The following is a 12,163-nucleotide window of genomic DNA, read 5'->3' as shown; positions in this document are numbered from 1 at the left end:
GCAGCATTGAGTGTTCAGCACGCTCAGAGAAACTCTTTCAGATGTACTCTACTTCTTACCTCCATCCACCCCCAGAATACCCAACAGGGTGTTCTCATTCCTGCCTGCCTGACAGGCGACTGATGCTGAAGTGTGCTGACAGCCTGTGAGAAGACACCAGGACAGACAAATGCTGGCTCCTAACACACGGTTGCTGTAGCTACGGCTGGTGAAGAGACTGCTCTGCCTATATCTCAGAGATTTCTACACTTGCCCAAGCATCTGAATATTTTTTGAAGCATCCAGTTAAACATGGCTCTCAGCGACACCAGCAAGACTACCCACAATTCAACAACTTGGAGATGAAAAATAGTGATCTATCCCAGGATGATATGAGAACATAGTTCCAAAAATTCTGACCCTCTATTGAATCAACCTAGGGAGATGTCACTCACCTGCAATCCATTCATACTTAAATCATAAGAACTCTCTCTCTCTCTCTCTCTCTCTCTCTCTCTCTCTCTCTCACACACACACACACACACACACACACACACACACACACACATAAGCACACACACTACAAGGCACAAACTCTTAACATTTAAGAACATACTTCTCTAATGGTTTTTCCTTCTTTAGACATGACATGGGAATGTTCTGGCTGAATCCTTTTCCTTCAAATTTCAAATCCTGTGTGGAAGGAGAGAGAAATAAAAGCAAACTTTAATAAATCCACCCAGCACACACTAGAAGTATCTATGGAACAGCAGGACTCTCTCTAAGATCAGAATATACCAATGCTCCAATAGGCATATTCTCTAAGACAGATAAGAACATTGGAATTCTACCTAGGGTAGCTGCATTTCCATAAATTTCCTCACTCACATAATTGCTACCCAGGAAGGTGCAGGGAGTAATAGACAGCAGAGCCACAAGAGGACAAACAGCTGATGGACATTAACATCCCTTCTCTAGTTCTACCTCGTACAAATGAAACCCCAACCCTGTCATCCTCCATGTACCCCTTCTGCTCCATTTTTATCTCTCCTTTTCACACCTTGCATTATCCTAAACATAGTGTCACACGGTTTTACAATACATACGTGGATGTAGGTTTAAAGGTATAGAACACTAGAGACAACATTACATCACTTTAGTCATGGGCGTCAACATCCAGCCCAGCCTGTTCTGGAAGCCAAAGGGAAACAACTACACTAGAACAACAAACCTCAATGGAGTTTATGCACACCAGGACTCAGAGAAGCCCTATTAATATCTGTGCAGATATAATAATAGTAACTCACATGGGCATACTCTACAAGAGGGAGGGAGAGCTGGAAATAGGTGTGAGTAGGTAGTTGGGATCACAGGTTCACACGCCTGTGAAATCCAAATGTTACATGCTCTTTCATGAAGTCTTAACATCTGGAAATGAGTCCCTGTGGCTCTGCACCTTGTCCACTAAACTTCTGGTTCCATGCTTTCAATGTTTCTTCCTTTTAATTTCTTTAATCCACTGATTTATTATGCCCCTCAATACATATCAATTGCATATGTTATTGAATACTGATTTTTTTACACCTTTTTTTCATGAAACTAATCTATCTTGGTTTCTTCATTCTCATCCTGCATCCTGCTGGTGAGTGTAATTAGTGTTAGATCTCATCTGATGGTGTCTTTGGTCCTTTCAGTTGACAGCAAAGCTTTGACTTTGTGAGTCCTCTATGAGTTTTAGTGGCAATTGATTGGTTTGGCAGAGGTGAAACATCAGATATCTAAGAAGGAAGACCTTCTGAACCTTGGACTTCCATGACAGGAGGTGTGATGTGTTCAAGTCTCTAGAAATTTTTAGTAATATATGATTAAGAGGACATGGACAGCCCCTCAGTGTGCCTTTCTTCTCCACAAACAGTACTCTGGGGTTTTGTTCTGTTACTTCTGTGGTCCTGAGCCACAGTCTTCAATCATTTCTGTGTTACTTGCTATCTAAGATACTGAGACCTTTACAGCCTTCAAGACTTGACTTGCTGTGTTTGACTCCTACCTCTAGTTTATCTCTGTACCATCACATATTTTCTACCAGAAGCAACAAGAATCTACCAGGCAGCACAAACAGGCCTCTGGTTTGGAACCTCATTTTTGCCCCTGTCCATATGTTAGTCACGTCCTCTGTTTTCCTCAGAACTGCAAGCAGCTGACTCCCAGTCTCTCTGACACACCCTCAGAAGGATTTTATTTTCTCTATTTTACAAGGAAATTTTGATCAGCTTCCCACACAGGAAGGCTTCACCCCACTTGTGGAAGATTATGAGGATTCTTGTCACATTCTTCCTGAGGCAAATAATTCAGGCCTTTACTCACGTTCTTCTCAAAGTTCACTGTGCATCTTCAGGGTGTCAGAAGGCTTGGGTTTTGTGCTAAGCATTTTTCACTGTTAGAACCAACACCTGATTAGTGTCTTTGATCAGACTCTAAGCATGGTGAAGTCTAAGACCCCAGGATTGCCTGAGATCAGAGACTTCCGAGACTCATATACACAGCTTTTTACCTATATTCTGGCTACATAAGAGATGGTATAATTCCATTGATATGTATGTATGCAAAGGTCATCTAGGAACCCATTATTTCTTATTACTAAGAAATGTTAACAAGAATCAGAAGGATCCAGAAACATCCATTAAAAAAGGTAAGAAATTCAGAAGTCTATAAATTGTTAGTAGAGAGAAGAAACGTCACCAGGATCATAGATAAGCATATATGTATACATATATATATATATAAATCTGCACATATATAATTCCTAAGTCTGTACAGCAAATCATCTGTACATTAAAATCCAATATAACAAATTGGTAGATTCTCAGTAACAAAATTAAATTGTTAAATATTAAAGTGTACTTTGAATTCACTGTCAAATATTCAAGGTCTTCAAATAATATAAACATTTACATGAGTTATGTCACCAATTTTACATGAAGTATTTTCTATGATCATTAAAGCATTTTAATTTTTTCCAAAAGAACTATACATGTTTAAGTATATATTTACCATTAATGTCATCAAATGAAACTCCTAATACCAGGACTAGGTTACATCCAATTGAGTTGTTGGCAAAAAGGATCTCATCAAAATTCTCAAAGAGACTGTTTGCCAAGACAAGAGGTTGCTCTCCACACACTGACAGTAAGGCACCGTTGCTAAACACAGCTATATAACTCAATGAACATGGAGATGTTGAGATGGTGCCTACATAGTCTTCACCTCTACATTCCATTGTTTTTGGTACTGGAACACACTCTACATGCTACCAAAAGAGAAATGTAAATACCAAGTCACCCACAAAAGCTTTATCTGCCACAATGAACTACCTATAAAATATGTTAGGACCATGGTAGCACAAGTATGAAGAAAGTAACCAACCAATAACTGATCTGACTTAAGGCCCACTCCATGAGATGAAACCCATATCTAACACTCCTTTGGTGACCAAAAACCAGAGACTAGATAGCACAGAGATCTAGGATAAAACCAAATAAATACTGGTCTTTAGAAAATAGTGGAAAATGACTCTTAATGATATTCTGCTATACTCACAGATCAGTGGCTTATCCACCTATCCTCACTGAAGCTTCCTCATGCCACAGATGGAAATAAATACAGAGATCCACAGCCAGAATTTACACACACACACACACACACACACACACACACACAGAGAGAGAGAGAGAGAGAGAGAGAGAGAGAGAGAGAAAGAGAGAGAGAGAGAGAGAGAGAGAGAGAGAGAGAGAGAGAGAGAAACAGAGAGAAACAGAGAGAAACAGAGAGAAACAGAGAGAAACAGAGAGAAACAGAGAGAAACAGAGACAGAGACCTTGGAACACTCAGTTCAAATGGAATGTTGTCATCAAATCCCTCTCATCAGAGTTTAGGGAACACCACATAAGAGGAGGCAAAAAGAGTGTAAGAGTTGGAAGGAATGAAGGACACCAGGAGAAAAAGTTCCTCTAAATCAACTAAGCAGGGCTCACATGAATTCACAGAAACTGAAGCGGCAAGCACAGGGCTGACTTGTCTGTACCAGGTCCTCTATGTATGTATGTATTATAGCTTTCAGATTTGTATTTTTATGGGGTTCTTGAGTGTGCAAATTAGTGTGTCTGTGATTCTTGCACCTTCCCCTGGGCTCTGTTCCTTCTGTTGGTTTGCCTTGTCCACGTTTGTTGTGATTTTTTTCCATCTTATTATATTTTATTTTTGTAATGCTTTATTGTTGCCTCTTGGAAGTCATTTTTTTTCTGAAGAGAGTGAGTGGATCTGGATGGAAGGGGAAGTGGGAAGGAACTGGGAAGAGCAGAGGTAGGGGAGACTGTAATCAGTGTATATTGAATGAGAGGGAAATCTATTCAATAAAAAATAAAATAATAAAAAATTAATGTTTTAGGTTTTCCATCACTATGAAAAAACTGAATGTTTTTTAAAGTAATGTGGGGGACAAGGTAGATTTTGTGTTGCCTCAGTCTTTCAGAGGTTCCAATATGCAGTAGGAAAGGGAGGAAAGACGAGCAGTTGCCATCATGGAAGTAGAGAGCAGGCCTACGTGTGTGCTGACTGCCTTCTTCTCTTTATTTTTTCCACTCACGATACCATCCTAGGGGATGGGATGGTGGCACCCACACCAAGTGGATATTTACCCACTTTTAATCCTCTGTGGAAAAACTCTTACAGACATACATAAACAGACAGGAATGTGTGTCCCTGGTCTCCTAGGTCCCTCAGTTCAGTCGAGTTGACAGTCAAGACTAACCTTCACAACTTCACCTCAAGCCAACTTGAGACCCACCCATCCCATAAGGTAAAGACATTCTACAAACCCGCCAAACACACCACGCACAGGGGATATCAATGTCTGCACCCAGCATTTGGGAGTAACTAGACTGCTGTAGTCCATGGCTGCAGGGCTCTCTAAAAGCCTGTGTGGCTGCACACAGTGAAATAAATTTAAGGAGGAAATTTACTAGGTATCCGCTCTAAGCAGAGTCCAGAGATGCCCTTTTCAGGAAAGTAATTACATTTCAAGTAAGTTTACCATTTCAAACCCCGAGCCTATGGCTTGAGATCTATATACTTCCTGAGAGTCCCTCAAGGATCCTTCCTGTAACTGGAAGTTTCTCTCCCGCCCACCAGTTCCTAAATAAACACTAAGAGGCTTAATAGTAATTATAAGCTGTTTGTCCTATTAACTCAGGCTTATTATTAGCTATCAGGTATGACTTAAATTAATCCATTTCTATTATTCTGTATTTTACCATGAAGCTCATGGCTTGTTACCTTATATATTGCTTTCATGGCAACTGCTGACATCTCTTGAAACTGCCCTCCCTCTTCCCAAAATTTTCCTAGTCTAGTCGCCCCGCCTACATTTCCTGACTGACTCCTGCCCAATCAGCATTTTATTAAACCAATTCAAGTGACAGTGTACAAGAATATTATTCTATAGTACCTTCCTGATATCCCGATACAGTACTCAGCTTCTTGGTAATCCTGATAGTTTCTTCAGAAACCATACTTTATTGGCTGGGAAGATGGCTTCGTAGGTAGAGTGTTTGCCAAAAAGGCAAAGTGACCTGGCTCTTAGATTCCTAACACCTCTACTTTCTTAGTTAGGATTTCTGTTGTTACAATGAAACACTATGACCAAACAGCAAATTGGGGAAGAAAGGGTTTATTAGGCTTACCTTCCCACATTACTGTTCATCATTGAAGGAAGTCAGGACAGGAATGCAAACGGGGCAGGATCCCGGAAGCAGGAGCTGATGCAGAGGCCATGGATGGGAGCTGCTTACCGGCTTGCTTCCCTTAGCTTGCTCAGCTTATTTTCTTATAGAATCCAGAACCAGCAGCCCAGGAATAGCACCACCCACCATGGGCTGGGCTCTCATCCATTGCTCACTAAATGAGAGACGCCTTACAGCTGGATCATAAGGAGGCATTTCCTCAGCTGAGGCTCCTTCCTCTGATGACTCTAGCTTGTGTCAAGTTGACACACAAAACCACCCAGTCCATCCACAAAAAGCCAGACATACACTCTGCACCTCTAATCCCAGTGCTGATTGCACAGAGACAGAGAATCTCTAGGGTTTGTTCATGAGTTGTTATAGCAAAATCTCTGAGCTCCAGGTTCAGTGGGAAACTTTGTCTCAAAAAGTATTGTGGAGAGTAATTGAGGAAAACTCTTAGAGTCAAACTTTGACCTCTATATGATACCCACCCATGCAATTGCCCCCAATATATATGGGACTCAAATACATTACATGATAAAAGAAAGACAATGTCAAATTAGAAACAATATTTTTGTAGCTTAAACTTTATACCAACTTGTCAGACAAAGGTTATAGAAGTTTACTGCTCTGCTTCTTGCTCCTAATTTTCACTATAAACTTGGCCAGGAATAAGTAGCAATGATGATGTTATCATAAAGTTGAACAGCCTTGAAAGTTCCTCATCCAAATTAGTCAGCCCATCACCCAGCATGAACTTAACGTCCCCTAGAGTCTCAATGCAAGGACAAATTATAGATAAACTATTTGCTATACTTTAATGCACATGGCCTATATTCCCAAGCAAGGCCTTTTCTCCATTCATAGCCTTTAGACTACAGTCTTCACTATCAATCACACCGGCACTCTAGTCCTCTGGGTTACCACCAGAACTACAGTCTTCACTATCAATCACACCAGCACTCCAGTCCTCTGAGTTACCACCAGAACTATTCATTTAGCTTCAGTCATACCCATGGATAGCTTTTCTATATTGCGTCTTTAAATTTTTTCCAAATTCCTTGCACAAATTACTTATAAAGCATTTGGATTGTTTTCAGGAATACTCACAGCAACAATTCCACGTTTGGTGCCAATTTTCTTGGCCAGTCAGCTTTTCTGTCACTCTGGCAACACAGCATAAGCACCATAAGGAGAAATATTTGCTTTGGCTTACAGTCTCAGAGGTTTCTGTTTATGACAGGGATGGTGTGTCAGCCCAGAGCAGTTCATTTCATAGCATCCATGAAGCAGAGAGAGACAATGCTTGCTCTTGCATTATCTGGGATTTCCCTCTTTCCTCTTGGCACCTAGCCTATGGGATAGCGCTTTTCCCATTATAGGTGGGTCTTGTTCTCTAAGTCTTCTCTAGAAATGCCTTCACAGCCATGCCAGGAATGTGTTTTACTTACTTCTGGGCATTTCTCAATCCAACCATTTTGACAAAAAATATTAATTATTGGATATAGGATTTATGCTGTATAGTTAACAGCCCTAAAAATAAGTTAAATTGAAAATTTAACCCAATAGTCTCGATATCTTTTTAAAAATATGTGACAGAATGAAGAGACAAGTGAATCATATACACAAACACTTCATAAGAGACTTACATCAGAACAGGAATTACCTGGCACATATTATCTACATATATCCTATTTCCAAGTATTGATTTTTATTAGTCTTTACTTAAAAAAATAAATAATCCCAGACAGCATGAAAACTCCAAATTAATTGATTAAAACATATAAGGTAATGTTATATGTAAGTTTATACCATGTAATTTATCTTTAACTTGCCTATTCATGCTGTCTTAGTAAGGATTTCTATTGCTGTAAAGAGACACCATGAACACGGAAATTCTCACAAAGGAAAACATTTCTTTGGGGTGGCTCATTTTCAGTTTAGAGGTTTAGCTCATTACCATCAGGGTACAACATGGTGGCATGTAGGCAGACATGATGCTGGAGCTGAGAATCCTTAAATCTTGGTTCAAAAGCAACAGGAAGTAGTCTGTCTCACTGGGCATGGCTTGAGCACACATGAGATCTTAAAGCCCATCTTCACTGTGACACACTTCCTCCAAAAAGAAAAACCACACCTCCTTCAATATGGCCACACCTCTTAATAGTGTCAATCCCTTTGGAGCCATTTTCTTTCAAACCACCAAACATACCATACAATCCTCTCCTTGGATCTAATGAAGGTCACATTCCAGAACCAAGAAAGGACATTTTCATGACTCAGTTTTGTGCAAAATAATATAAGTACAAAATACCTTATGCTAATAAGGAAAGGATAGTTTAAATCACAGTTTGAAGTTCTAAAGGTTAACATCTCCTCAGCCTCTGGCAAGACTTCTATTAGCTGTATTACATAGCAGAGAAGCAGGGAAGGGGAATATCACATGCAGAAATGCCCACAACAGTAGGGCAAATGGGCTTTCTAATAACCCACTCATACAGTACTGCTCTAGTCCTAGAAGAGCCACAACTCAAGTGGACAAACCCTACATCCAACCCTAATCCATCCTGGAATAGTGCCCCGTGTTCTAATACCTTTTAACAAGTTTCCTATCTCAGAGGCTTCACCACCACCCAGATCTGGAGACCCAGCATCCTGTACATGAACCTTTGGGATTTCAGTCAAACAATACCCTAATTACAGCAGTCATCTATCAGTTTCTATAGGAATACGCAGAAAGATACAGATCAAGAAAATACATAATTGTAATATGATTCTCAGAAATGTATAATCAGATACAAAAATAGTAATTTGGAATGGCACAGAGAGGTGTGAAACCTGAGGATTGATGAGAACATTATATAATAAGCACATGAAACTGTATTCTTGACAGATTTCCCATATTCATTCAAACTTTAAGCTACTTTAAAATAACTGCTTTATGGGACATACCTTAAAGCCCAAAGGGGAAAATATGTTTCTAATGTTAAACATAAAGTCACGCTTTCTGCCTTTCAACTAAATAATGTAACTACCAATGACCTAATGCCATCTGAGCTGTTTCTCCACACATCCTGTCTTTTTTTATAGAAACAGTATCAGGGAAAACAAAATGAAATATTCAAAGATGAATAATTGCTTCCAGGAGGAAGCAGTGGTCAAGTGTGTATCTAGGATGACCGCAGCACGGCTAATCTGGTCAGTATGTCAGGCCAGCTTGCTGGACAGAAGGACGCTGCAGTAGATACTCCTGATTGGGTGCTGCTAGATAAACAAATGACAGAGGATACATAAGGGACAGTTGGTGACATTGGAGCACAAACTGAATGTTACATGAAATGACCATGAACTTTATTAACTCTGTGATGCTGTTTGGGTTGGGTTCTCATGCATAATGCAGTTGAAGCTTTTGGCTTGACTCTGCATGCCTTTTACAAAACTAACAGCCATTCCTGAACTCCCCCTCCTCTGAAAATACCCAGAAGTTTCTTATTAAGCAGCTACAGGGACCTCCTTCACAGGCCAGCAGTAGAACCAGTTAGGGGAAATGGGAACCAGGCAGAGGAATATAAATATTTTATTTTCAACTTAACCTTTGGGAATATTTTTTAAAATAAGGTAGAGTAGTTGGGCATGGAATATTCAGTCAGATGGTCACATACCCTTACATCAAATCCTCACCCTACAGTTCAGCATCTTTGCCCAGTCATGTTTTGTTTATTTTCTGTATATTTCTCTAATGTGGTTATACTAATTCTGTTATAAATTGCGACACACCCTCCAAAAAGGAAATCCTACAGCTATTTATGCCTTTGGAATATTGTATGTGTTTGTTTCGATTTCATTTTTGTTTGAGATCAGTTGTTTCATTGTAACTGCAGATATCGTCTACCTCAGTTTTACAAGCTGGGATTATAAGTATGCACCCCCATGCTCTCTCTAGAATTTTTTTTTTTTGTTGCTTTTTTGAGACAGGGTTTCTCTGTGGCTTTGGAGTCTGTCCTGGAACTAGCTCTGTAGACCAGACTGGTCTCGAACTCACAGAGATTCACCTGCCTCTGCCTACCGAATGCTGGGATTAAAGGCGTGTGCCACCATCGCCCGGCTTCTAGAATATTTTTTAAACATAGATTTCATGAAAGAAGAATTTGTTGGGGATGAGCAAATTCATAGGCCACCTTCTGTATGTAGACTATTGTAAAGTTCATAACACAAGAATCACCAAGAAGTTTCATGTGTGAAAAACTTCTCTTTCAATAATAGAACCACAAATTCAGGTGTCAACAGAGAAATCAATACATATTATTCCAAATAACACATGAAAATACTTTATAAATTGTTTTAGAGAGCCCAGTAAAAGCCCAGAGCAGTTGCTTTCCATCTGTGGGTCATGACCCCTTTGAGAGTTGAATGGCCTTTCCACAGGAGTCACACATCAGATATTCTGCACAACAGACATTCACATGACGATTCCTAACAGTAGCAAAACTACAGTTATGAAGTAGCCACAAAAATAACTTTATGGTTAGGGGTCACCACAACATGATGACTGTATTAAACAGTCCCAGCATTAGAACAGTTGAGAAACGCGGCCATAGAGGGATCCTCTGCCATCTGAACCAAATAGGTAAGGATCTCTTTAAGGAATCATGATATTACACTACCCCCGCCACTTAGTCATTCAATGCCTTAATTTTATTCAAACTTATTTTTTATTTAGGTACTTAATAAATAGTTATTCTTAAATAAATGGCATTAATTGAACACACATACAAGTATCTAGTAAGTAGGGAATGAAAAAAGTCTTTGTTTATAAAGCTATGACTGAAGTAGAGTCACAAAAAATAGATTTGAGTAATGATATAATGTAGTACAGGATCAAATGCTGAGTGGGTATCCGTTGGTACCTAATCAGGAGTTTCCTGCCTAATACAGATACTGGGTTATTATATATTTTAATAACTAATGCTTTTATTATTCCATCCTAATTTATTAGATTTGTTATTCAAAATGCTGTGATCGAGGTTGTATTCCTTTATTGATTAGAATACTGATAAATATCTAAGAAATTAAGTGAATTGTATGAGGTGGCATAGGTCATAATGGTTATTGCCATTCTTTTTGGTTACCCCTAAAACTTGATGATGAGACTTTATTGCTAAAGAGACCCATTACTTAAGTCACAGAACAAGGAAAATTGAAGCTGGTACTGGCCTCAACGTTCATCCCTATTGGCTAGTTTTCATGGTGCCAAAAGGGGCTATGTGTGCTACAGGAAGAGAAAAGAAGTCAACAGGCTTACTCACCTGAGAAACCTGTGAGTTATAACAGTAACCAGCCTGCCAGGGTAGGGCTGTTGGCACAGTCTTAGCAGTAGCAACAATGGTAAGGGAGTATCAAAGCACACTCTGCCTGGACTTGGGGCCTGATCTACAAGACAGAACTCATGCTGTTGGCATGGCATTGCTGGCAAGTTGTCAGCATGGCATTGGAGTCCAGAACCTGTGAGCAGATAGGTTTAGGCCCCGAGGCAGAACCTACCACTATTATTCTGCTAAGTGGGCATGGGACTCAGTTGACCCTATTGACTTATTGTTTAGACTCTTAGCTTAGTGCATCGCTCACTCTTCATCCGAGAAGTTTCATTTAGCTGCAGATAGCAATTAACACAGAAACCCACAACGGGTGTGCTTGAAACAAATAAGAGACCGCTGAGTAGTTAGCCCTAAATGGGCTGTGTATTTCACTTTCCCTTAGGGATCACCTGAGCAAAAGCAGCAGAAAGACTGGAAGAGTCAGATGGGGTGGGGGACTGAAACAAAACAGTGTTTTGGAGACACAACAAGGCAGTTGCTCATATGAATTTGGCTGTGTAACAGCAGCTATAATGTTAAGTTAGAAAAAATTCTAGAAAGTAGACACACACTCCTCCACCTAGCTGAGGAGTTATTGGTGATGGATGGCCACTGGGAGAGAGTCGTTTTTCTTTAAGAACATGGCCCCTGAGAGGCCACCCATGCTCCAATGGACCCTCATCCATACGTATACCAGCAATGTTGAGTTGACTCAGTGTGCTTAACAAAGCAACACAAGAAGTTGGCTTGTTTCTAGTTAGGTTTTCTTTTTCCCCTTTAGAAACCTAAATTAACCCATTTCTATTAATCCATGTGCTGCCCTAGGCTTGTTTACCTCATCTACACACTGTCCATTCTGCTTCCTCCGTGTCTGTCTATCTGGCCCCACAACTGACTGACTGGCTCCCCCTGTCTCCCACCTATAGCCCTGCCTATCCCTCCTCTGCCTGGCTATTGGCCATTCAACTTTTTGTTATAGCAATCAGGTACCTTAGGCAAGCAAGATAGAGTAGCAACACATCTTTCCATAGTTGAACAAATGCAGGATTA

At 40.1% G+C, this 12,163-nt stretch overlaps 1 protein-coding gene across 1 annotated transcript in view; it reads right to left on the bottom strand.

The window, feature by feature from the left end:
• The window catches only part of LOC142849038 (uncharacterized), a 292,085-nt gene that overhangs the window by 199,211 nt on the left and 80,711 nt on the right, over window positions 1–12,163 (bottom strand). The window contains exon 14 of the mRNA XM_075971155.1: window positions 596–672. Coding sequence (XP_075827270.1) covers window positions 596–672 — 77 coding nt within the window. The remainder of the gene's footprint in view (window positions 1–595; window positions 673–12,163) is intronic.

Source organism: Microtus pennsylvanicus, chromosome 4 (genome assembly GCF_037038515.1).
Source record: "Microtus pennsylvanicus isolate mMicPen1 chromosome 4, mMicPen1.hap1, whole genome shotgun sequence".
Taxonomy (NCBI): domain Eukaryota; kingdom Metazoa; phylum Chordata; class Mammalia; order Rodentia; family Cricetidae; genus Microtus; species Microtus pennsylvanicus.
The sequence above is the reverse complement of the archived record's forward strand: the minus strand, read 5'-3'. Positions and strand labels throughout refer to the sequence as shown.